The 27,676-nt window shown below is 36.3% G+C and overlaps 1 protein-coding gene across 1 annotated transcript in view; it reads right to left on the bottom strand.

Moving 5' to 3' along the window:
• Positions 1 to 27,676, bottom strand: part of LOC122790310 (TNF receptor-associated factor 1-like) — a 661,767-nt gene that overhangs the window by 296,141 nt on the left and 337,950 nt on the right. The window contains exon 4 of the mRNA XM_044057827.1: positions 25,466 to 25,627. Within this exon, the coding sequence (XP_043913762.1) occupies positions 25,466 to 25,627 (162 nt within the window). The remainder of the gene's footprint in view (positions 1 to 25,465; positions 25,628 to 27,676) is intronic.

Genomic DNA, 27,676 nt, shown 5'->3' with positions numbered 1-27,676 from the left:
GAAGAAATTTATGAAAAATTTGGCATGGACGATGTTTAGTAAATAGTCGAAGTTTGGAGTGAATTTACATGTTTATTTCCCAAGATACAAAACTGTTCTAGACTAGAAAGAACATATTTTTTTTATGGGAATATGTGCATTTAATTGAAAGTTTTGATATAAATCCAATAACTATTTCAGATCATGTGCCAATAATAACTAAAATAAAAATGTGAGGTAATGAAATAAAATGAAACCCTGGCACTTGCCCACCTATCTGTTGAAAAGAGAGGAATTTAAGGAATAGGTAGTGTAAATTATTTACAGGGTGTGGGATGGAAGCATGGAGGTGCTTAGGAGAAATGGCTGTGGAATTTTTAACTAGATTGTTTAATGAAATTTTGGAAAGTCAGAGGATGCCTGAGGAGTGGAGAAAAAGTGTTTTGGTACCTATCTTTAAGAATAAGGGTGATGTGCAGAGCTGCAGGAACTACAGAGGGATAAAATTGATCAGTCACAGCTTGAAGTTATGGGAAAGAGTAGTAGAAGCTAGGTTAAGAAGGGAGGTGATGATTAGTGATCAGCAGTATGGTTTCATGCCAGGAAAGAGCACTACAGATGCAATGTTTGCTCTGAGAGTGTTATTGGAGAAATACAGAGAAGGTCAGAAGGAGTTGCATTGTGTCTTTGTAGACTTGGAGAAAGCATATGACAGGGTGCATAGAGAAGAGTTGTGGTATTGTATGAGGAAGTCAGGAGTGGCAGAGAAGTATGTAAGAGTGGTACAGGATATGTACAAGGGTAATGTGACAGTGGTGAGGACTGCAGTGGGAGTGACAGATCCATTTAAGGTGGAGGTGGGATTACATCAAGGATCAGCTCTGAGTCCTTTCTTATTTGTAGTGGTGATGGACAGGTTGACAGATGAGATCAGACAGGAGGCCCAGTGGACTATGATGTTTGCAGATGACATTGTGATCTGTAATGAGAGAAGGGATCAGGTTGAGGAGACTCTGGAGAGGTGGAGATACGCTCTAGAGAGCAGAGGAATGAAGGTCAGCAAGGTTAAGACAGAATATATGTGTGTAAATGAGAGGGAGGGTAGAGGAATGGTGAGGATGCTGGGAGTAGAGTTGGTAAAGGTGGATGAGTTTAAGTACTTGGGATCAACATTTCAGAGTAATGGTGAATGTGGAAGAGAGGTGAAGAAGAGAGTACATGCAGGGTAGAATGGGTGGAGAAGAGTGTCAGGAGTGATTTGTGACAGACAGGTACCAGTAAGAGTGAAAGGGAAGGTCTACAAGAGAGTAGTGAGACCAGCTATGTTATATAGGTTGGAGACAGTGGCATTGACAAAAAGGCAGGAGTCAGAGCTGGATGTGGCAGAGTTAAAGATGTTAAGATTTGCACTCGGTGTGAGTAGGATGGATAGGATTAGGAATCAGTATATTAGAGGCTCAGCTCATGTTGGACAGTTTGGAGACAAAGCAAGAGAGACGAGATTGCGTTGATTTGGACATGTGCTGAGGAGGGATGATGGGTATATTGGGAAAAAGATGCTAAGGATGGAGCTGCCAGGTAAGAGGAAAAGAGGAAGGCCTAAGATAAGGTTTATGGATGTGGTGAGAGAGGACATGCAGGCAGTTGGTGTGACAGAGCAAGATGCAGAGGATAGGAAGAAATGGAAAGAGATGATCCGCTGTGGCGACTCCTAACGGGAACAGCCGAAAGATGATGATGATGATGATGACAGCTAGGGTGTGGGATAAAATTAAAGTGGAGTTTACAAATAGGGTGGAAATGAAAGAAAGAGAGAGGTATGGTTTAAGTAACAAGAACTATTTAGTGGAATTGACAAACGTAAGTATTGCAGAACAGGGGAATCTCACAGAACAAGAAGGGATTACCTTGATAATATGCATGAGCTTAGTAAGATTGTTAAGCAACTGTTTTTGATAATAAATCCAGCGCACAAAAGCTTTTATCACAGTAACTCAGGCAATGGAAAGTATAAAGTAAATAAAATGGTCACCAAACGTACGGCTCTATTATCATATATAATTTATTAAAACAAAGTAACAAAATGGTAAGCGCTTCCACCACCTAACCGGTGGCTTCTTCAGACCATTAACAATGAACAAGGTTAAAAAGCCATTTAGATAACTTTCCACTTGCTTTCCGTTAATGTCTTTCACATGCTGCTATCATCTCTATACCCACACCTCTCATTCATAACTAGTGCATTCTCCATAAAGGACAATATATCACTATTCCAAAATTCAAAGTTTAAAGATGCAGAATTCATTTGCATATGGAAAGTTGTAAAGAACTCATATATATATATATATATATATATATATATATATATATATATATATATATACTCAATTGTCTTTATAAAACATAGACATATAATATTCACATATAATAATGGCATCTCTATTGTAAATTACAAATTTCTCCGTTCATCTATATCCTATAAAAAGAATATTGCATAAAATCATAATGCATTCAAATACAAATCCAGTATTATCTGTGGATTGTTTATACAAATTATGGGCTAAAATATGTTCTATATTACGACCACGCTGAAATGAAATTTCTGTTGTGAATTAAAAATTGTATGTGCATTTTTCTTTCACATACATGATCATTAGAGGTAGAACAGATCTCATTCTTGCATATATTAATTAATTTGTAATGTGAACTCCTAAATGAAATTTCATTTTTTTTAAACTTAATATATGTACTGTTACTTTTGCCCCTCTCAAAAAAAGGGTCTCTGTCATAACATCGAAGTGTCAAAACTTCAAATGTTATAACATCATTGAAAGCTGAGAATACCGAAGCCATGGAACATTGAATTCTTTCTCAGGGAAAGAATTTTGGTGGGCCGTTTCTGCGGTTTCACTATTTCCTCCACTGTGGTATGATCTTGGAGTTGGTATATTTAAGTAGGGGGGTGTAGGGGGCACAGCCCCTACATAAGACATAGTAGTACTTGTGTGTTTTGTGTTGTGTACCTATTCTCAGTCTTCGGTGCTTTTAGCTTTCGATGTTTCCAGTTTGATGTTATAACATTCAACGTTTTTACACTTTGATGTTATAATATAGACCCTAAAAAACTATATCGGTACTACTTAGCCTACAAATTATTAAAAATTCTGTATAAGGAAAAGAAAATAATGGGGGTTGCCAAATCTTCCCATATACTAATAAACCATTTGCTTCAATGAATACAACTGTCTATATGTTGCCCTGTTATACTAAGGAATTCTATATCCAAAAAATGTTGGTAGTTAGTGACATACCACCACCATTGATAAACCAAATGTATTGTTTTGTAAATGGTCAAGAAAGCAATTTATTTCATTTTTATCCTCCTTGCACATAAAAATCAAATCATCAGTATATCTAAAATAATTTACAACACAGTCATTCTTAAACTTAGATCCATACACACATTATACCTCAAATAAACCCTTGACAATATTAACATACATTGAACACCTTTAAATTGATGAAAATGCCCCAATAGAACTATCTCCTAAAAATATTTTAAAGCCTCTACTCCATGTCCATGCCTGGTGTTAGTGTATGCGTTTTTCATCTGATACTATCCAGTAATTACCTTCCTCCCAAATTCTATCCTTTATTTTTTTCAAAAAAATCCAAGTATTCATTATAAGATGCAAACTTAACTACATATTTATATAAATATTCATTTAGAAATAAGCCTACATTGGTAGGAAAATAATTACAGGCAGATACAATTGGCCTACTAGCATGATTATATATACTTTATGTACTTTAGATAAGCAGTAGAAGGTATCTATTTTCATGCCCAATGCTATTTTTTTTTTTATCATTAGCTTCACTTTAACAACCTAATCTATATCCTTTTTAAAATAAGGTTACATTCTTTGCTAAATCATGGATTTCCTGCTCAACCTTATTAATATCTAGATTAGAATAGCACATTTGTGAACATTGTATTAAATGTATTAATATATTCTTATTAACCACTGTCATTGTCAGAAGGTTGAAAAAACACAACCTATCATTCCTGCTTAAATCCTGTAATGCATCTCATTCATTTTTGGTTAAGTTATGTTAGAATTTGTAATTAAATCCAAAAATGTATTCTCTACCATAAAATTCTGCATACTAGAAAACTGTTTAACATATTCATTATTAAAAGTATGAATTTAATTACTATTACATTTAATTTCTGTAGTAGTTAAAAGATGCATTTGCATTGCCCTTATGAGTACATACATAAGAATAAAAACTTTCCATCACTTCAACTAATTAACAAAAAACATTGAAAAATTAGTGGAGTACGAAATAACTGTGTACATATATGCTCTTTAATCCTTTTTTCTAAACTACAGATTGTCATTCAAATATAAAATGCCTTACATTCTGAACACCACTATATAAACCACCCCTTTAGACTTAAACTCTGTCTCCCTGAAACTTGAATAGTATACTTTGTGTTATTAAGATATATATGAACTTTCATAAATAATTCTGCATACTTTACAGGATCCATGTTTAATCATTCCTTTTTGTCATTTCTGTAATACAGTGCAATGTTAGTACTGTCAGTCAACAGTCTTCAAAATTATTTATTTTTATACACAAAAATGGGCTCACTCCCAATAGCCTCAAACACTTCATTCCCTTCCAAGATCTAACAATTAGCAAAAATAACATCCTTGATACTTTTACTATTTACTGACATCTCTTACATTAATGCTGAAGTTTTTTTTTCATCAACAACTTTTTTCCTTAATATTTTTCACAATATGTTTTTCCATTATTAAGTAAAATGGGTTGAATAAAGTTTTTCTTTTATTACTTAAAATCCCTTCGGTAATACTACTAGGAGCTTTAACAATAGGCCTGGGGGGGGGGGGGTTGTGAGGTTTTTGTACATCTTTGGGATACCAAATAAAACCCCAATCTTTGGGTTATCTACTTTTATGAAGTCATATAATTCAAAATTTATATAAGTATTCATCAAAAATTATAGAGCAGAATGAGTAACTGTATAACTCTTTTATATGATACCTAAAGAAACTTCAGTGTATTCATTTTTATTACTCAATATTTCCTCCTTGGTATGTTCATTGGTGTCCATAACCACTAACCCAACCCCCTTGTCTGATTTCATAAATCTAAGATTGTTTTGACTCCTAAGTTGATTTAAAGCTTGTTTTTCTTCAAAAGACATGTGGAAATATATCTATATATACACACACACACACATATATATATATATATATATATATATATATATATATATATATATATATATTTTTGGCAAGTAGCGCCCTAATGTCCCTTTCATACACACTTGCTGAAACATTAATGATGTTATTCAATGTTGGGTTAAACACAAATGACTTTTTCAACAAGTCCGACAAATGAACATCTTTAAACACATATTTCAAGTTTAGTTTCCATGTAAAACACTTTAATTCAAATATAGTTTTTGCGACATTAGCCCTATAACTTGGTATAAAATTTAAACCTAAACTAAGAATGCAAAAATGAGTTAGGTTCATAACAAAATCTGAAAGATTAAATATTCTTAAGTCTGAACTCATTTGTGTAATGCTTTCTAAAAAGTCTACAACACTCTGGGACCCTTCATCTTCAAATTCAGTGACCAGCTCCTTCCTTTCCAATAGACAAAGTTTGGTTCTAATATAATGTCCCAGGGAATAGAAAGGGAGCTCTTGAAATTCTCTTTTTTCATTCAGTATACCAGGCAAATTGGGTCTATATTAAATCAGCAAATGCTGATTTATTGACCCCTTTAAGAGTGAAAGCTAACAATTCCAAAGACATAACAGCGATTTTTTTTCCCCAGGGGAAAAAAAATCACTGGCCTGTTTTCAGGAATTTGCCATTTCCTCCACTGTGGTGCAATCTTGGAGTTGTTATATTTAAGTAGGGGGGTGTGGGGGGCAGAGTACCTCACATCCGGGGTGAAGGCCCCCCACCCCCCACTTTATTTTGTGTTTTGAACTTTTTTTCTTTTTTTTTTTTGTGGAACAATGATTTTTTTCCCCTGGGAAAAAAGAGCTGTTGTGTCTTCGAGATTGTCAGCTTTCACTCTTAAAGGGTCGATAAATCAACGTTTGCTGATTTAACATAGACCCAGAAAATCTCCCTTCTCATTCGGATGGAACTTTGTTGGCGAGTTGACGTTGCAGTCGGAGGCAATATTTAAAGCCTCCATGCATAAGGTAGGTGTGCCTACATTGCCAGTCTGAGTTAAAGTGGAAATATCCCCAGAATTCAAAAATGTCTGGCTCTTAATAAGTGGTCCGCCATTCATTTGCTAACTTATCCCTTTGAAATTTCTTAAATTTTTATGTTAGCATATTTTTTCAAATCTCTCTTCTTTCAAAAGTACCACCTCATATTTGCTACACAAATCCAGCATGCATTTTAACATAAGGTTGATAGAGCCATCCACTTTAAAAATCTTTTCTTTAATAACTTTCATAATATCGGTATTATTTCTAATAAGCATCTTTACCAACACAAGTCCAGTGTTGTTGAAAATTTGCACAAATTTGAGATAAAACTGATCTTTTGAAAAAACACCATTTGGGCATTAAGAGATACAATTGCTACAATTTCATACTCTGCTGATTTTTCAGTGTTCTTGTTAGTTATTTATTTTGTTTTTTTCAGTCACTTCAGTTGACTAAAAATCCTAGCATCACTATTTAATTAATCAAAAACATCATTCCTTGAATTATGTGCAAACAAATAAAATCAAAATATTTCCATTTTGATCCAGAGTTAATGTAGAATAATAGTGGGAATCAGTTTTAAACTGCATTTAAGCACTGAAGTATTTTATGGTATTAATTCATAACTAGAGAAGTTAAAAAATGAAAAGTCTATAGAACTATCCTCATTCTGTTTCTCATGAATAGACAGTGGGATAAATTCATATATATCAATAATGGTTCCAGAATTATTACTGCTAATAATGAATTTTTATTTTGCTGATCTTGTCATTCACTTGTGTTATGACCTGCTACATTCTTGCCTCTTTTTCTGTTGTTATCATAGTGTCCCTCCTTTGAATTTCTATGAAACCTTGTACCAACTCTGCTGCTTTTTTCAAATTCTGGTAAATGTGATCCCAGTCCATTGCACACCATGTATCATCCGAAAGACAATATGCTGCTTGTACTTCATTTTTATTACTTACATAATGACATTGTACCTGTTTACTCTTCTCCATCTTATTGTCATTGAATTGATTAAACTTCCAAATGAACACCCTGTTTTGTTATTGTCCCTAAGATTTCATTGTAGTTTATTTTACCTTCAGTTAGTTCTAACTTGATAGTCTTTAACTTGCCATTGAAAACATGCAAAACATTCAAGAAATACAAGTCAGATTCACCCTCTGTGCTAATTCATCATGAGTGCACGTACTTTCCTCCTTTATTTTTTTTCTGTTTAAGCGAGTTACACTCCACTAAAATATTATTCCATTCTGCTACACACTGATATGCTACTGAAATCCATAGTGCCTGGAATCTCTTATCCTCAACCTTTGTATGAAAGGGTGTAGTGAAGCTTTTAAAGGCACTAAGTCCCTAAGTGTAACCTCAAATTCTAAATATTTTTTTAACTCAAAATGTTAAAATATACATCAATTTATTTTATCATTAGTTTCTCCAGATTATCACATATCCTACACATCACTATACATAAACCCACATTGCTACAGAATACACAGGAAGAAAATGGATCTTCTATTCTTGAATCTCTTTCCATTGACAACTTATCTAGGAAGTCACCAGATTCTCTCTGATTTCTCTTACCATTTTTGGGCTCTTTCCTTGATTCTGAGAGAGAAAATCATCCATGATATGTTGTGCATTATGCATACCATCATCCATTAAAATTTTAGGGATATTATTAGAGGGATCTGTAGTCAAAGACTTAAGTAACTACTAGAAATGTAGAAATTAATAAAAATACAAAGTAAATAGGCAACAGAATCCAAAGAAACTTTTATTAAATCCTCTGGCACCTTAGCATTGCCTTCAGAGGAGTTCAGAAAAAAATTCAAACACAGAAAAAAACGTTGCTTAGAAATCCTTATCTACCAGGAAGAATCACATGATTATCCAAAAAAATTAAATAGAAATTAAATTAGATACTTCCAATTGCACTTCATTTTTATTCTCGTAGGAAATAGTATACTATATTTTAAACTGTAAATTGATTTCATATATAAAAGCTTATACTTTAAGCATGAATCATCACTAGTCATCAAGTAAAAATGTTTTATATCTCTAACACACTCCTTCACCCTACACCTAAATGTTCATGTATGTTAAATTGCATGAACATCTCAGAGCAAAAAATACACCTCATTTTTACAGGTATACCTATTATCTGATATCAATTTAATGTTATTAATTCTCTAAAAACATTTAGATATATTATTGTATTTCACAAGATGTAATTCTGCCTAAACTTAGGATTCACAAACCTGATAGTTTTGCATGAAACTGGGAGCACCCATCCCTGATAGACCCCAGGGGCAGCTGTCACTTATTTCCATTCATGTCCCCCCTACTCCAACACCTGCAATGTTGCTGGTTAATCATTGTAAAGTTATTCTATTTAGCATCTCCAACCATACACCTTTATACCTTGAAAAGTCATATGGTGATAACACTCTTAATTCTCGTGATGTTACATTGTTTACCTCCATGTGCTTTCACAGTATTTAACATCTCATGCTGCCAGTATCTTCTCCTTTCCATCTTTCCAACTTAAGCTAATGTAAATAAATACAAAACTTTGAAAAACTGCTATGAGCCCAAGTAACAATACAGTTTTCAGGCTCTTATACCTTTCACCTCTGATGTTCACTGATGTGGATTGGGGTGTAACAATATATAAGGGAGCATTGCAGCATATTAACACAAAGGTGACTAGATAGCATGTAGAATCATAGCCCTTTCCTCTTTAAACTCGCACTGCTCACAGATACACTATGAATTATAAGGTAGAGGATTATGTGCGTTTTGGCATTGGTAACCACTTTGTTTTTAAGACATGGATGTCAAGAAATTCATCTTGAGAGCTAAGCTTGAGGGGTGAATCTTTGTATCCATGTTGAGAATACATAATTAAGGGTTACAATCTGCTTTGTGGTTAAGACATGGATGTCAAGAAATTCATCTTGAGAGCTAAGCTTGAGGGGTGAATCTTTGTATCCATGTTGAGAATACATAATTAAGGGTTACAATCTGCTGACCCATTCATAATTCTTTCTAGTGAATGGAGATTTATTTTCTTCATGTACTACAAATTGACCAGAAGTATGATCTGAAAACAAAAAAAAAACGTGATATCTTTTTCTGGCTTTGAAAGCTGGTAAAGCAATGTAGGAGTAGTTAACATCTTGTCTATTCCATGTGAAAAAGAAACAATTTAGTTCAAAATACCTTGTGCACTTCAGCAGACAGAAAGAGGAGATGAAATGATGCCATTCCATGACCTTCTGCCTCTGTTTTCTGATCACTGCTGTCTGCTTTTATTGCAGATGTGATGTTAACAATTAATCTGATGTCAATCTTCATGCAGTCCTTGACAGTGGGTTGAGATGGCCATTTACTTCAGCTCATGCTCTCCACACTCTCGAGCCAGGCTCTACCCATAATGCTCCTCACAGAGATTACCTTAGATCTCATTTGCCGTTTCACAGACCAGACGCATTCGTTCCTTCTCTCGAGCCTTGGCATATGTTTTTGTAAATATTGTCTAATTTATACACTTTATTCTCCGATAATTTTTTCTCTATAAATTTTTGTATTTCTACCCAGTCCTCCTTTTCTTATCACAGCTAGTTTTTCCCCTTTTGTCTATCTTCCACCATTGGTAGACTGTCCAGTACCATCATTACCATCATCGTTTTAAGGTATTCTTGCATATCATCGTTGGTATTTTTTGTTTTCTAACTATTAAAAAAAAAAGTTCTTTCTTTCTATTGTATTTCTCTCACTCTGTCCTGTGGTGTGCTTGCTGACATTCTCTTCCAGTTGTTATGGCTGAAAAACAAGAAAAACCTCATTTAAACCCACTAAAGGCACCTCTGGGTTTAAGAGGTGTAAAAATGTGAGGGCAAAATGCTCAACTCAGACGGGCATACCCTGTGTCTGTACTACCTTGGAAAAATACACTTACAGGAAAACTGTGCAATTTGTCATGGGTTTTCAACTTGAACCTTAACCAAAAGAAAGAATAAACTAATTGTGAAAGGACTCCTTAAATCCGGATTTGGTGAGGCCATTTCTGAGTCCAGGACTGAAGCTAGCACTTTCTGCCATTGGTATACGTTTCCCCACTCATCAGAGGCCGTACTCTAGGAACCAGAGGAGTTGGAGACTATGGTTCAAAAAAATCCAAAGGGCCTTTCCAGGATTCATGAGGCAAAGACTTCTCCCTGGGCAGAGGGAGCAGCAGTGGAAGATGTTACCCTAGAGGCAGCAATGGACTGCAAAACCAGGGATCCAGAGAGACCTTCTCTGGAGCTTCCTACCAGCACCCCTGCATTGGGTGCCTGATTGCCCACCTCTGGAGGTAGTCTGAGGATGGCCTTCTCTGCACCAATTTGCCTGACAAATGTTAACAAACAAATGAGTCCATGGAATTTATATCCAGAGGTTACCAAATTCCTCTATCTCAGCCTCCAAAACACCAGAAAAAACTCTGAAATATCACCCAGTCTCAGGGAAGCAGCAGTTCTAGAAATTCAAAAACTGCTAAACAAAAGAGTCATCCAAAAAGATACAGATTTTACTCAAGATTCTTTTTAGTGCCCAAGAAAACAGGGGACTGGAGACCCATCTTAGATCTCATCCAATTCAACAAGGCAGTCCAACAAACCAAATTCTGAATGGTCATGGTTCAGTCAATACTTCCATTCTTGGAAAAAGATGAATGGATGTGCTCTGTCAACCTCCAAGACTCTTATTACCACATGAAAATGGAAACGATCTCCAAGAGGTTTTTGCACTTCTGGCTGGGAGCCAGTCTTTTCCAATTCAGAGCACTGCCTGTTGGACTCACCACCATCCTCAGGGTGTTTACCAAATGCTTGGCAGTGGTAGCAGCTCATCTAAGACTGCAAGGGTTTCAAGTGTTTCCATATCTCGATTACTGGCTCCTTATCGCTGCCACCAGGTGTCAGAATGGGCAAGAGATTACACCTTACATCCCTGTACATCTCTAGGAATGGCTATAAACTTCAAAAAGTCCACATCTCAACCCACTCAGTGACTGGATTTCATTAGAGCTCACTTAGACACTATCTTGGGAATTGCATCTCTCCCTCCAGAAAGGCTGTAACATATAAGAGCCCAGGTTGGTCAAGTACTATGCAACAACAAGGTCCCAGCAAAATTATTTCTTCAAACATTAGGCTCCATGGCAGCAGCAATCGCTCTAGTTCCTGTAGAAAGGCATCATATGAGGATATTGTAATGGCTACTAGTGTCCCAATGGTCTCTCCTACACCAACCAATGTCTCAGCCAATTTGGATTACCAATTGCTGCAAACATGACCTGCTGTAGTGGCCACACTCCAACCGGATTTTCGTGGGTTGTCCTTTATTCTTCCCAAGCCCTAAGTCACAGTGACCACGGATGCTTCCCAGACAGGGTTGGAGGGACATTATGTGGAAAGGACAGTCCCAAGGCACGTGGTCCCAATTGGAGGCCAACTTGCACATCAGTGTACTAGAGATGAGGGCAGTGCTGTTAGGGTTTCAAGCATTTCAAGATGTCCTCCTTCTTGGAATGGTAGCGGTTCAGATGGACAACATGTCATTTGTCTGGTACATAAACAAACAAGGGCGAACAAATCTTACCCATTGTGTCGAAAAGCACTCAGAGTTTTGCAATGGGCGACTTCTTCCAACTGCTTTCTCACAGCAATGCACATTCTAGGGAGCTCCAAAGTGATAACAGACAAATTGAGCAGAACTATTCTCTTGCTTCATGAGTGGTCTCTCAATTCCACAGTGGTGAAAAACATTTTACACCACTGGGGCCAACCTTGCTGTGACCTTTTTGCCTCTCCTCTAAGCAACAAGTGCAGAAGTTACTTTGCCTTAATCCCCCCTCAGGGAGAGTCACCCAGTGATGCGCTTCTCCATGATTGGCCTCCCAATCTGCTTTATGCCTTTCCCCCAATTCCTCTCATTTCACAGTTCCTGAAGAAAGCCAAAAGGATGGAAAATTCAATAATCCTCATTGCCCCCTTCTGGCCTCGAGAAGTTTGTTTTCCCTTCCTGTAGCCTTATTTAATTCAGAAACCATGGATTCTGGACTCAGTTCCAGATCTACTGTCTCACCCGGAGGGCATGGTGCATCTGAATCTCCAAAATCTCAAGCTGACTGCATGGCTTCTGCAATTCCCCATGATTTCCAGACATCCTTCACTTTCCTCACCTGTCTGACAAATTGATGTGCCCAGAGAGCTACAGTTTATCTTCAGAGGACTAACGTATTTAGAAAAATCAAACCAACTTTTTGTGGCATTTTCTTCTCTCCATAGGTAATCCAGTTTCTAAGGTTACTTTGGCTAAGAGGCTTAGAGACTGCATCACATTCATTTATCATTCTGAAGGACTCCAGCTCCCAAAAACAGGTCAAGCCCATTCTACAAGAGCAGTAGCTACGTTTGCAGTCTTTCACGCCAGAGCTTCTTTAGACAACATTTGTGCATCAGCCACTTGGTATTCTCATCATGCCTTTATCACTCATTACAAATTGGATCAGGTCTCAAGGGGATGACATCCTCTGGCTCTATGGTGCTTAGGAATATTCTTTTGTGAGACCTCCCAAGGCAAAAATAGCTGAGGAGTCTGTCCCACTGTCAAGGATTGCGTGAAGATTGACAACATCAGATAAAGAAGTTATGTCTTACCATTATTTTCCATCTGTGTTGTCGATCTTTACCAATCACTGACAACCCCACCCTCCATCCCCCATCCTGAGACTTTTAGTAGACTGAATTTAGCCTTTGGCTAACTTCTCTTTAAGGACTCATATTTGGCCTCAATTACTCTAACTATCATGTATTCATGACCTTTCACGTTGGACTGCCACTCCATGGCAAATTCGATCTGAGGTAATCTCTGTGCGGAGCATTGTGGGTAGAGCCTGTCTTGAGAGTTTGGAGAGCGTGAGCTGAAGTAAACGGTCATCTCGATTCTGTGGTTTGGAACTGAACCCACTGTCAAGGATTGGTGAAGATCAGCAACACAGATTGAATGTTATGGTAAGACATCACTTCTTTTTAAGCACATCTGTAAGCTTTCTTAAGATCAGGTGTCTCACTGTAGCCATACTGAACCAGGATATTATTTTACAATTTTTTTAACAATTTTATTGAATCTTCACTTAAGACATGGACAAACATATTTTTATATAAAAGAAAAAAAACATATTAATATATTCCCAGTTGTAAACTTTATACATATATATTCTTTTGTATAGTTATCAATTCAATATGGCACAAATTGCTCAATTCATGCCTTCCCTTAAACCTCACTTCTCCTTCAAAACCTTATTCTACATATATTGTTTCCCCGCTTTCCATTTGTTTCTATGCAATTTGCTCCTACCCTTTCCTAAAGGTCCCACTTCCAGTTCTTTTATCTGTGTTACAATATTCATTACTTCAAATACAGTTGTTTTAGACTTTGATTTCCATTTTATAGTATTTGCTTTCTTGGCAGCAATCAGAATTAAACTTAAGAAGGACTTTCTGTGTTTAGGTAATTCACATCCTATATCCCACTCAAAAAAAATAGATTTCCATAGTTACACCAATTTGCTTACACAATATTTCTGACAGAGTACTCTGTAGAGAATTTTTAAATTATGCCACCTCATTATAATCCCAGAATTTATATTCCCAGTTATCTCTTTCTTCTCCATGATCCCATTATTACCTCCAGCATTTCCCATCTACCCGAAGAAAAATTCTTTGGAGTCTGCTTGAGGTATAAAATATCTACGCAAACACTTCCAAGTAAAAATCCTAAATCTTCTAGACTTTCTTGCATATTTGGGAGCCATACACATCTCTTCCTATTGTTTCCTTTTGAATTGCTTAACCAATCTCTCTTCCCAATCTTTTCTAACCTCCTATAATGGATTTTTATACTTATTCTACAATATTGTATATGCCCTACTAATTATACATTTTTTAACAGCCACTTCTGTTCTAGATTCCATTAAAAACTGTAACAGAGTAGGTCTTCACTTACAATTCCCCTATCCCTTTCTCTTTCCCTAAACTCTGATATTTGTCCCTGATAGGAAAGACAGTCTCTAGCCTGCAGTCCAGATGTCTTCTTGCCTTCTTCTCATTCTTTTACCATTCCCTATTTGCTCACAATACCTTAGTTCCTTTGTCAGTTTTATCCAGTAAATTGCTATTCTTTTAGCTATTAAAGACATACACACTTTATAATCATGGTTTAACATTGAAATGGGGCCTATAGGAAGGTGTGTCTTTACTGTCTTTAGGTATTATTGCCATCACAGCTTTCTTCCAGGATTCTGATGCTTCCCCTCCTTTTAAAATGCTGTTAAACAACACCTTCCAGATCTTTTTATATTTTCATCCCTCCTAGCTACTAAACTTCCACTGGAATGCCATCTATTCCTGTAAGCATTCCTGCAGATTGATTTACATCACCATTTTTATCTCATCTCCTCCTATCTTAACTGTTAATTGTTGAACCTTGTGTACGTGTAACCTTGGCATACTTAAGTCTTCCATAAATATTTCCATTTGTGCTCTTTCTTGATTTCTACATTTCTTTGCTTTATACAGATTTCATGAAATTTCCAAAATATCTCAAATACCTCTGCAGGATCTGTGGCTATTTATCTTGTTATAGGTTCCCTAAGTTTGGCAACAACCTTTTCAACTTTCTATTGCTAAGTTCTAAAAATGTTGTGCTCTGGAGTTAATAAAAACTGTTTCTAAATAGCAGCCTTTCTAAACTCATGAATATTATCCAGACACTCCCTTATTTTCTGTGTAGCATTCCGTAGTTGCACTTGGTCTTCTGTGAGATTCCACTTATTCTACAATACTTTAACCATTGTCAACCCCTCTAAATAATTCTTGTTACTTCTTAATCATATCCTTTTTTCTTTATTTCTACCCTGTTATTAAACTAACTTTAGCGTTGTCACCTCATAGCAAGACGTTGTCCCGTTCGATTCTCAGCTAGAGCATCTTCTGTGTGGAGGCATAAGTGAATGGGGCGTGCCTTCATTGAAGGTTGTGTGTCAGGGCTGGTAACCCGGTACGTAAAAATCCACTACCAATCATTAGGGGACCGGAGTTCCGCTGTGGCGACCCCTAACCAGGAAAAGCCGAAAGACACACAAAATTCTTAAACTAACTTTAATTGTATCCTATTCACTGGCTCTAACTTCTGAAAAAGTTTCTATCTCCCCAAATAACTCTCAAATAATTTTCATTACCCATTCCTTAAATTCCTCTGTTTTTAATAGGTATGTGGGGGAAGCACCAGTATCTCATTTTTACTTCATTACCCTGCATTTCTGTTTTAGTTGATATTGGTTCATGATCTGAAATAGTTTTGGAATGTATGTTGAAGTATTCAATTAAATTATTTTTATATTTATTTATTTACATTTGTTTACTGGGAAAGTCTGACTGGGTCAGAAGCCCATTTTCAGTTGAGGCTGGGGAAGAAAAGCTCCACAGAAATACAAGAAATACACAATAATTAGATAGTACAATAATATACATACAGTAAGATGCAGAATACATATATTCTAGTTAGTCTATGCAAAGTAATATTCAATACAGTTTTCTACTAGATAAAGGTTCAAAAAGAAAAACAGAAGCATTTCAGTGAAGATCACTGTGAGAAAAAATAAAGTTAGTAGTGTATATATATATATTAAACAATAGTTATGACCAAATGATATTTCCTTTATTTATTTTTGAGTAGTAATAAACACTGAGGAGAGGGAAAAAATGAGATAAGGTGGGGACAGTGTGTTAAGAGAGTTATAGATATCTTGTCAGTCAGGTTTTCACATGTTGCTGTGAAATATAATTTCTGCCTAGTCTAGCCCAGTTATTGTACCTTGGAGAATAATATGTAAATTCTTTGAGTTCATACTACTGATTTCACATCTTTCATACCAAATATTTTCATACACTTCTACAGAAATCTACCATCTTTTGTTATATGTTCCCTTCTTTGTCCCCAGATACATCCTCAGTTTTGCAAATCATATTACAGTCTCCACCTATATGTAATATTATCTGATGAAAGCTGATCATTTCTCCCAAAATTTCTTAAGCTTGGTAATAGCAATTTTAGGTGGGATATAAATGCATACCACCATAATTCTCCTCCCTTGTTAGTAGCCCCTTACTACCACAAATCTACCATTAATATCCCTTTTCCCCTCTTCTCCCAGTTTCGGAGCTCCTTTTGCAGTTAGCATAAGTACTTCCATTTTTCTTTGTCTCTGATACTGTGCTAAATTTCCCTCCTGAAATCCTTTTTTTTAATCAAATTCACATGCCAAGTTCTTTCCAAGTGTGTTTCATGTAGCATTGTTCTTTGCACTCTGCAAAATTCTTACTATAATTTAGTACTCTTTCATTTTTGTCTATTCCTGTGAGTTCATCCATTTTTCAAAATAATATGTTTAGTGTAGCCATTATAAGAAGGTATTATTTCCACTTATTATATATGACAGTTTTTTTAAAAGTCTATTTCCAGCTTTTGTGTCACATGTATCCATTAATGTTTGGCAGGTTGGTATTTTATACAGTTGTTTCTTGCCCTCTTCACTTGAACCAGTGTTGCACTTTAAAAGATTTTTTTTTTGTTTTAATGAAAACCCACAAGAGAAAAGCATGCACATACACACACACACACCCCATAACCCAGTAACTTAAAAAATACAGAAAACTATGTACATCTTCAAATAATTGTTTAACCCTCCTGATAAGGACAAGTGTCATAAATGGACAACTGTACACACAGGAAAACCTAACTTAAAATTAAGGTTATCCATGCTAAGATGCATGTTACAGTTTGTGCTTCTACATACACTAATTTCAGTCTGTCCTTGTCTTGCCTTTATTCCCCTCTCAGATGTGAAAAGCAGCATGTATTTTTTCATAAAATAACTTTTTGCCTTAGAAGAAAGTAATTTGTTTTTTATTGCATACCAGTCAGTTTTCTCTATGGAAACCTAGGAATAAAATGTACATCTGCCTTCAGCTACAGACTTCTCAAACTAAACATTTATTTGCTAAAGGAAAGCTTTTCATTACATTCAGCAATCTCTTATTTACTTGCTTACATAAAATAAATGTTTAGATTAAACCAAGGGCTTTAATCCAGGCATTCACTTATGTAAAAGTAAAAGAAAACATATGAGCTCTACAGCTATTATAATCCATGTACTTTCACACCACATTTCCCACCTCAAAAAAAAAAAAGGATTACAGCATATTAACTTGTCCACCCTTTCTACTCTTTTTATGTTGTATTGCCTACATTTCTTAAAACTAAAGAAGAAAAAAAGACATTTGCTTATTTTAGTTTATCACATACAACAATAATAGAAAATGCTTTACTATATGACCTGCAATTTATATCATGAAATATTTTATACAAATACTGTTAAGAATAAAAAATATTTTACTTATTTACTTGTTTTCTTTTTTCTTTCCTTTTAGTGTCTTCCCAATCTTTAATGACATGAAGTGGGATATATGCTTTTCAGTCCTCCACAATTTTAACAGGGTCAACAATATCCCAATATTTCTCATTTTTCTTGAAAAGCTATATTTCCCAATGTAATTGATGCATTATAGTCTCATATTTATTCACTAAGATCAGTGCTGCTGATTGTTTTCCTGCTCATCTCCATCTCTCAACCTCAGACTCTGATTCAAGTCCATAGAACTCCCAGTTCTTCTAGTCAACTCCTATGCTTATTTTCTGACTCTCAAGAATTTTCCTCTGGAACAGTGGCAATGTTTTTCAGTGTGCTTTATTATCAGAGGAATGAGATGCAGAACCCCTTCTATGTGTTTGCTCACTTTTTGTTGGACAAACTTGTATTTCTTCCATAGAATGTTCTGCATCAAAAAGGTCTTTTGTCTACCAGGAAAAAAATATTCTGAAGACAACAGCTTGTATATCACACCTGCCTCTCAAAATTCCCTGATTGGTAGGATACATTTGCTTCTCTTCTGCCTGATGTACAATGAATAATCATTTTCCCCAAACTTTAATATTTTGCCCTTCTGCCACAATATTGTCAGGAACATATATTTCTGTTGGTATGACTGCATCTTTACAGGTCTTGGCTACTTTCTCATGGCCAGGTTTGGAGCATACACATGACATACCTTTTCAATTAACAAATCCTGCTGTGGAATTCATGTCCAAATCCTGCAGTGGAATTCATGTCCAGCTGTTTATTTTTGTGCTCATGCATTAATGCAGTCTGTTCCATCCAGTTTTTCTAGTTCAGCAGAAAATCTCAGGTTTTCTGTGTGTGCTCTGCCTTCTAACTCTCTCATTTTTTGAAACTGCTTTTTTTAGCAGTTTCATACTCAGCAAGCCTTTTCTTCATTTTGATCTCTGATTTTTTTGCATTTGTCAGTTCATCTGAATAGCTGTTTAAAGCTTCTTCCATTTTCAAGCCTTTTATTTGAGTTGATATGCTTCTTTAATTTTTTGTTTATTTTAATCAGCTCTGTGCACATTTGATTTATTTTTCTCCTTTAGATTACACTAGAAACCATGTCTTTCAACAAATCTGGAGCTTGAACTGCTTTTTGCTGAACAGCTGCATGATTCTTCTGTATCTCAGCAGTGTACTTAGTAACTAGTAATGAATTTATTAAATCTGGTAGAGCTACTGGCCCCATCTCTGTTTATTTTTTCACACTGAGAGATGAAATTAATCTGTTGATCAGTGTCTGTAGCCATGTTGAAAGTCCTATTATTTCCTGACATTTGAGCATAATCAGGACACTCCATGCAAACAAAAAAATATTAATGACATTAATGTTTTTAGTAAAAAGCAGGTATTGGCATCAGGCCTGGATCCAAAATAATTTAAAATTGACATTAGACTAATAACCCATTCCCAACCCCACCTATGTACTCCTTGTGTAACTGCAGAATATGCAAATATTTAACCCACTTAATTAGACAGCTTATAGGGAAGGGGTTTCCTGGCTGACTGTTTATGTGGTTTATGAGAGGTACTTAGTCCCATCACATTCTTTGAAGACCTCTTAACTATTACACGTCCTCATTCCTTTCAATAATATTCTTTGTCAAAATGTGTAACACACCCAGAATTTAAATGTAGAGCTTCAGATTATACTTAATTGTAGGCACCTAAGGACCACCCACTATCTTGCCTGCAAACAAACTCCATTATCATTCTCTACTGGTGCCAGCTATTACTGGCTTCTAAAAGTATAGACTATAACTTGATGGAAAAAAATGCTTTTATGTTTGAAAGACCAATATGTCATTGAAATGAATTCCTGTTGCCAGTTTGTCCCCATACCAATACATTACTAAAAACTTACATCAGATTATGCAAGGGGGTTGATTCCTTTATCCTCTGTTTGCTTCTAGTGTGATTCTAAGCAAATCCCTTTTAAATAGATGATGCTTCTTAGTTGAGTGAAAAAAGATCCGTGTGGATCAGTGCTTTAAGCTAGGGCCCAGTTAAAAAATACAGATATAAAACTATTATCATGTTTTCCTACATAATTGCAAGCTACTCTTGCCATAATGAGATATGCAGCTACCCTATTAGTGTAATCTTTCTCTCTCTTTAGGCTGACTTCCATGGTATCAGTTTACTCAGCAGCTCTCTACCTTTTGAAACAGCCAGGCTGGGTCTGTCAGTCAACAAAGATGTGTTGCCAAAGCTCCACCCCTTTAGGTAAATATTTAGCCAATAACCCACTTCTGGGTGTGGGAAATCCTGGATTTACCTGCAATTGGTGACTTTTGATCATGAGGGTGAAGCCCAAGTGGTCAAACAAAACCAACAGTGGGTAAATCCAGAATTACCCACACACACAGGAGTGGGTTATTGCTATTATACAAAGGCATTATTTAAGAAAGAATTACTTAACATTCTTAAATAATGCCTTTGTATAACAGCACTGTAGTGTTCTTCCTCATTCTTTCCCATTTGCTGATGTAATTTGCATGCATAGAACTGCGGTGGTGGTGCTGCGGTAGCGTTGTCGCCTCACAGTAAGATGTTGTCCTGTTTGATTCTCAGCTAGAGTGTCTTTTGTGTGGAGACATGCGTGAATGGGCGTACCTTTGTTGAAGGTTGTGCATCAGGGCCAGCAACTCGGCACGTAAAAATCTACTGCAATCATCCGCTGTGGCGACCCCTAACCGGGAAAAGCCGAAAGACACAACAACATGGGACTTATAATTCTCATGCATCAGTGCTGTTCAAGAGAAGCAACTGAGAAAAGACAGTCTCCATTGCTGTTTTCCCCCTGCCATTATAAGCTTTTAATGTAAGAAGCCTGAAGAAAGCCCTACATAATGGGAGAGATCAAAGGTCCACAAATTGGACATTTTATTGCCGTTATAAACTTAGAAAGTTGCTTGAATGAGAGGTTTTGTGTTAGCATGCATTTTTTGAAAGCTGTGAAACCTAAACTTTAAATGTCTGTTATTATTTCATGACATCAATCCCCAGTGGCCTACCAGAAAGTGACATTTTTATGACCAAAACATTGAGGCAAAAATCTGGACATTCTGTGAAGATCCAGACAGTTGAAAGGTACAACAGTGCTGGGATGTTGGTATGGATAGCACAGAAATACAAGGAAAATCAGGTTCTGTTTCTGTTTCTTCAGTTTTGCAGAATGTGCCTAAATTTTCTTGTTTTTACTCTGTCCTCTAAGCATATGCCAATAGAGAAGTGTGGCCGCACAATGGTACTTCAGTGGATAGACTTTTTTCTATTGGTATATGTTCGATTTACAATGGTCAGGCTAGTTGGGCTGTCCAATCAGAGTGTGGTTTTTGAATACTAATGAGAAGTCATTATATAATCTCATTTAACTCACTCAAGCCTAAAACAATTTTTGCATGTTTCCATTTTACACCCATACTTCTTAATGGCTTCCATGCCTTTTTTAAGGTCTGACCTCTTGAGCTAAGTGACTTAACAGCTAATAATAGGCAGTATTAGAAGGGGCAAGGAATTAAAAAAATGACAACCATGTCTTGCTGTTGAGAAATTTATCTTTGCCACTTTTTATTAATAGTTTAATATTTATGTTTATATTTTCAGAACTGAGATACCTACATTTTATTGAGGTGTAGGATGTGAAACACCAGTGTGGGGGACAGGCAAATTCACTGAAAATGCTGGTTTATATCATACTATACTTGAAATATTGTTGTTTCTTAGTAATTATGAAAAATAAGCAATATTTTCATATGTACTTAATACTTCAAAAACCAAGAGACTTGGACAGTTGAATGACATTAGGTGAAACCTTAGATGTCATTGAAGAAAATTATGTTTTTAATATTTGCACTGTAAGTTGCACATCTTGAGAGATATTGAGGATTAATATTGCTAATTATGCATTTAACCATATGTTTTAATATTTATATAAATATCTCAAACATGCACATATAGATGTATTTGTTGTCATGTGGAAGATTATGTTTTAATAAAATGTTCTAATATATGTCTAGGTTGTACAATTTTAAAGATATGAAATGTGTTTGTGAAAGTTTAGAAAAAATAAAATTTGGGGGTTTTGTGCATTATAGTATATTACAGTATTTATGGAAAAGAATGAATGCACTATCACTGTAAATCATTTTCTTTTACTGATATTGCTATTTTTGCAGTTTTAGTAGCTTTTATTCTTCAAAAAATATTTACATTTGATAATCTTAGTTTTTAGATGTATTTTTCAGAAGATGCTCTGGAATGCAAGATGTGTGCAGGCTACTAGAGGTTGTGACGTATAATCCATATAGCAAGAGCTACTGCAGCAGTGATCAATATGATGAACATCTGAACCTTGGGGCATACCACTAACGACAGGTCTTATGGAGGTTGAAGAGCTGCACACCCTAACTATGTCAACCAATTTTTTATTCAGTGAGTTGCATAGGGATTGACATTTAGATGGGATAATTTGTCTATGATAGTGTGGGATTATGTTAAACACCTTTGTGAGGTCTACTTATGCAATGTGTACTGATTTGCCCTCACCCATTTATTTAGTAACCTTCTCATAGAAGTCAGGTTAAGTAAGTAGGGTCTGCTCTTAACAAATATGAACCGCCTTGGGTCTAGAGTTTGTAGGTTACCTATGTCCTTATCCTTTCCATAGACTTGCACATGAGGCTAGTCAGACCTATGGATCTAAGATTTCCCAGGTCTATTAATGTCCTATATTTGGGAAAAGGATGACAGCTGCTGCCCTCTATTTATTCAGCACAAAACCTGTTTAGAGTCTGACACTGAATTGCATCTATAGGAGCTCTGCCAGGCCGTGTTTCAGGGAGGTTAGTAAATAACCAGGTTTGTGGTCCAGCCTCATAGTGGTATTCTTGGTCACAGATAGTGCTTTGAGGATTTGTTTTATTTTTGGGGGGTAGGTAGATGCAGGTATGAGACCTGGGAATGTAGGAAGGTAGAGTTGGGTTAATTTGCTAGTGGATAAATTTTGCTCTGTCTGAGTATGTGATGTCATTTACTGTTAGTCCTGCACAGTACAAGGCTGTTTCTAAGATTTGTAATATAAATAATGAAAGCCTTGTGGTTCTCCTTTACCTGGGTGGCAATTTTTACTTTGTCTGGCACTGATTGATTCAATTAGGGTTTGGAATTTATTAAGTTTAGCAAGAGCTTTTTTTGGTTCTATATTACAAGATGGAAGCTTTACTTAATCGAATAAGTAAAGCTCGAACTTGTAATATCGAAACTGTAAATTGTCGAACGGCCGATTTTTCCCAGGGAAACACTTCCCTTGGCCATTATGTGGAGTATGCCCGTTTCTCTAATTTGGAGTGATCTCTGAGTTGGTATATTTAGGTAGGGGGGTCTGGGGGGGGGCACAGCCATTTACTTGATTTTGGATGTAAAGTTTTTTTTTTTTTTGATTTGGCCAAGGAAAGTGTTTCCTTTGGTTGAATTGGCCGTTCAACAGTTTAAGCTGTTGATATTACAAGATTGAGGTTTAGTTATTCGATTAACTAAAGCTTTGATGTTGAAATACAGACGCCTTTTTTAGTATGTTGTGAGTTACACTTATATTTATATGTCAGTTAGTATTTTGGTTATACCACAGGGGTTTATTTTTGAATTTGGCATTGTATCAGCTTTAGAGGGCGACAGATGCATCTATTCAGATGTGCATAGAATTTTGCAGTAAAAGATTCTGAAAAGCAGTAGGGTCAGTGAGTTTGAAGCAAATGTTAAATTTAGTAAGGTCATTAGTCAGTTTCAATAGATTAACCTTGGTATAATCTCTGAATACTGAGGTATTGGAAGATGCTTCTGACTTCAGTCTTAAGATGTGTGTGACTGATTTGTGGCCTGACTCCACCAGAAAGGTAGCTTCAATTAGTAGGGAGCAGGGGAGTCCCATATCGGTGAGACGCAAAGTCCAGGATTTTATCATCACTGGTTGGAGTACAGACTAAGTGATCAAGAGAGTTTATATTAATGAAGTCCAGAAATCCCTATGTATATGTTTTAAAGGATGTATGCATCTGTCAGTTAATGGAGGAGTAACCAAAGCCCCCTAGGAGAATGATGTTTGATTTAATGCAAAGGAATCCATAAAGTTAGGTAGGAGTTATTTATGAGCTATGGATGCTGTCCTACAGCTATCCATTATGTGATAAGGGGTATTATTAATGGTAGGTTGGATGTTGTGGAGTTCCACTTCCAGACTAGTTATCCAAGATAATTTGATTTTTTTTTTTTTTTTTTTGCAAATGTGGAGACACTGCCACCTTTAGTGCCTTCATATGTAGTACAATGGGCCTGAGCATTGTGGTTAGGTGTTCAAACCTTGCATTGCTGGGGGTACTCTCAATGATCTTGAACCAGATCACTGTAACAGTGGATATATCCGTGCTTTCCAGGGTAAGGAGCCCTTGAGCAGCTATATCTCTGTGTTATCCAGATTCTGCTTTATATTAAAATATTTTGAAGACTGACTTTCCTAAAAACAGCACTGGGGGGGGGGCAGAGTTTTTAGCCAACAAATAAAGACCTCTGGGGGGGTGGATAGGTGCAGGTCACCCCTTGCAAAGCAGTTTGGATATATGCACACATCATACTGGTGTCAAACAGGAATGGAAATCAAACCAGAACTAGATAAAAATCAGGCAGCAACTGAATGTGCAAAAAAACAAAAGAAAGAATATAATGTGAAGGACCAGATAAGAAGGCAAGAAATGTGGAAAATGCATAAATATAGTTGCAAGTATAGAAAACTTTTGGAAGAACCTCATTTTGATCAGGAATGAATGCAGGAATGGTTAAGGAGAGGCAAATTCAAACCAAGAGATGAAAGGTTAATATTGGGGCCCAAGTTAGTGTGCTGCATACATGTTGGTTTACAAAGTCCATTGAACATGGGAGAAACAGACGCATGTAGGTTTTGTAAAACCAAACTGTAAACAGTCCCACACTGTGTTGCTGGTTGCAGAAGGACTGTATACTGAAAGGCATAATAATGTGGCATGACTGTTGCAATGGGGAATTGTGCAAACATTATGGTATTGAAGTAGCTGAAAAATACTGGAAACATGAACCACAAAGCATCATAGAAAATGAAGAAGTTTACATCACTTTGGATCATCCATTACCAGCAGTTCAAAAGATAGATGCTAGAAAACCAGATATAGTGGTCCAGGAAAAAAGGCAAAAGTAGCATTGATCATTGAAATCACCACACCCATTGACTACAGTGTCCTGCATACAGAGAGAGAGATTCATAAAGTATCAAGATTTATAGGCAGAAATGAGAGCAATGTGGAAGAAAAGATATCCAGACAGTTCCAATAGTAGTAGGAGCAACAGGTCTTGTAAAGAAGAGTCTACAATATGCTACCAATACATGTAATGCCATACGAATTGCAGGAGGAGTCATTACTGCGCACATTGCAGGTGCTGTGAAGAGCACTACTGGCTGACATCAAAGAGTGAAACAATACTAATTTCATGAACTTTAATCATACTTTGACTTAAGAATGGGGTCCATTCCAATCTTAGTATTAGAAACCCAAAAGACTTGGAGAAATTAAAAAAAAACATCATCATACTGTGAACACAGAACTATACATATAGGTACCTGGAAATCTTTGTTGAAAACTTTTCGCAGACATTTTGGGCATGGTATCATATTGTTAATACATTCGCTTTCCAGATGAAATGCAAGTTTTCTTCTCACTATCATATGTCCACATCCAGTATTACATGGGATCAACGCATATCCACACTGAGTTTGATGGTCCTAAATGGGACATAAAACATAATTTTAAATAAATATTTCCTTATCTACTGGCCACTAATCTATAGCAACAACTGGAGTGCAAAGGCTACTACACGTCATGTCTGAGCCAGTTCTGTTAGAAATGCTGCATCTAAAGAAATCCTAGTCCCTCTGCACCACAAGTTCCATAGACCTCAACCTCATTACCACAATCAACAGAACATGCTGGAGGGACAGGTTCATAACCCAGAGACTGCCCATGCTATGGAACAGACTAGCCATGCAGTGCTTACCTCCTGTGGTTCTAGCAGACCAGCTGCTGCTATATACAACAATGGGTGTGTGCAGTTTAAAGTACCATGTTCAGTCCTCACTGCTCTGTTCCAAAATAGCATGGTAGAGTTTATCTTTGAATTTCTCTCTGATACTATTTTGATTCTATTATAAGTTTTCAGGGCAGAGTATGTGGCTGATGTATAACAGCTGTGTCTCTGCACTTCCTTATATACATGTGGCATTATCCAGCAGAAAACTGTAGTGCTGCTTGTGGGATGCGTCATACCACTGTAGCACTGCAGTAGACTTTGAATCACTAACTCATAATGCTAGAAACATTACTGTACAGTGTGCTGTTTTTATATACAAAGCCTGCCCCAACCATCCTTACTAATCAGTACTAACCCCACACTACAATTTTCTATAGCACTACTACTATTCAAACAAAGTGTGTTTGAATTTAGTGGTAGGGTTTTGTTGACCAGCTAGTAAAGGAAACTGTTTGGTTCCATTTTTCCATCAGTGTATGTGCTTTTAATAAGGTAAGTTTCATATACTAATGTTTAATTACTTTATATTTGAACATTATTCTATTCAATAATTTGACATGTACTTGTATACACACACACACACACACACACACATATATAATATATATATATATATATATAGACATCACAAATATATTCACGCAAGTGCTTAAACATGTAAACATTGTTAAATGATTGATATAGATAGATGGTAAAAGACATAAAAACAGTTCTCGATAAAGATGTGTGCGTTCATATGTCAGCTGGACAGTTTTTTGGCTAAAATGCAGTGAGGTCGCTGCCATGGACAAAGCGTTTATAGTCCCAGTTTTTTTAACTGTTTATTAATTTATTAGTAAAAAAAACTGAAGTCACTCCCTTATATACACTTTTTTGACACAAGCTGTGCCACAAGGTAAAAGCAAGTCTGGTACTGTTATGGACAGTTAAATGCAGGCATTCGAATCCATATGCCTTTGAGAGATGCAAGCATGATTTCTATTCATTTGCTACATGTGAACCGATAATTTTGTGGTGAACTTAAACAGATGTTCCAGGTGATGACTTTCTCTAACTTCATGTACACTAAAGTCTAATTAATTATGAGCCACATAACAGATGCAGATAAGAGGCCTAAAGGTCAAGCTAGCCAGGGATTAAATCCATTTTAATGCATTATATTCCCTTTTCTGTGAGAGGACAGTATATGTTGGGCAGAAGTAAATAGTAAAGGATTCTGCTTTAGGATACCTCTGTAGAAGATCTGCCCTTCTGGCAATGTCTATTAAAGGTGGTGTGCCTTGCTGAGAATTAAATGCTCTGAGACATTAAATACCATTGCTGTAAAAACAGGTTCAAAAGGAGTAATAATCAGTCTGACCTTTGTCTCAGTCTGACCTAAAACCTGAGCTAATTTATGGAAGGGTACTCTGTTACACACTTCAGTCAACTGATATGACACACTAAACATTATGACAACTGAGTGTCTGAAAGGAGGCATAGGAAAACATGAGAGATTACTTTAACATGCACCACTGCTGTGGGAGAGGCATGGGAATCACTCGTGGTACATGAGTAAGACCCAGTACCATGCATTGGGGATCCATGGTTCTGCTCATTGTTTGCTGGCTAAGTCCCTTTTGGAATCTGAAAATTAATGAAGAAGACACAGGCACCGTGTTTGCTCTCCAAAATGTGGGAGATGTAGTGCACCTAAAGTCTGCCCCTATCATCTGGGTATGCAAGCTAGACAGTGATAATTTCT

Source organism: Protopterus annectens, chromosome 16.part0 (assembly GCF_019279795.1).
Source record: "Protopterus annectens isolate FY-2018-M chromosome 16.part0, PAN1.0, whole genome shotgun sequence".
Classification (NCBI taxonomy): domain Eukaryota; kingdom Metazoa; phylum Chordata; order Ceratodontiformes; family Protopteridae; genus Protopterus; species Protopterus annectens.
This window is presented reverse-complemented; position numbering and strand designations above follow the sequence as displayed.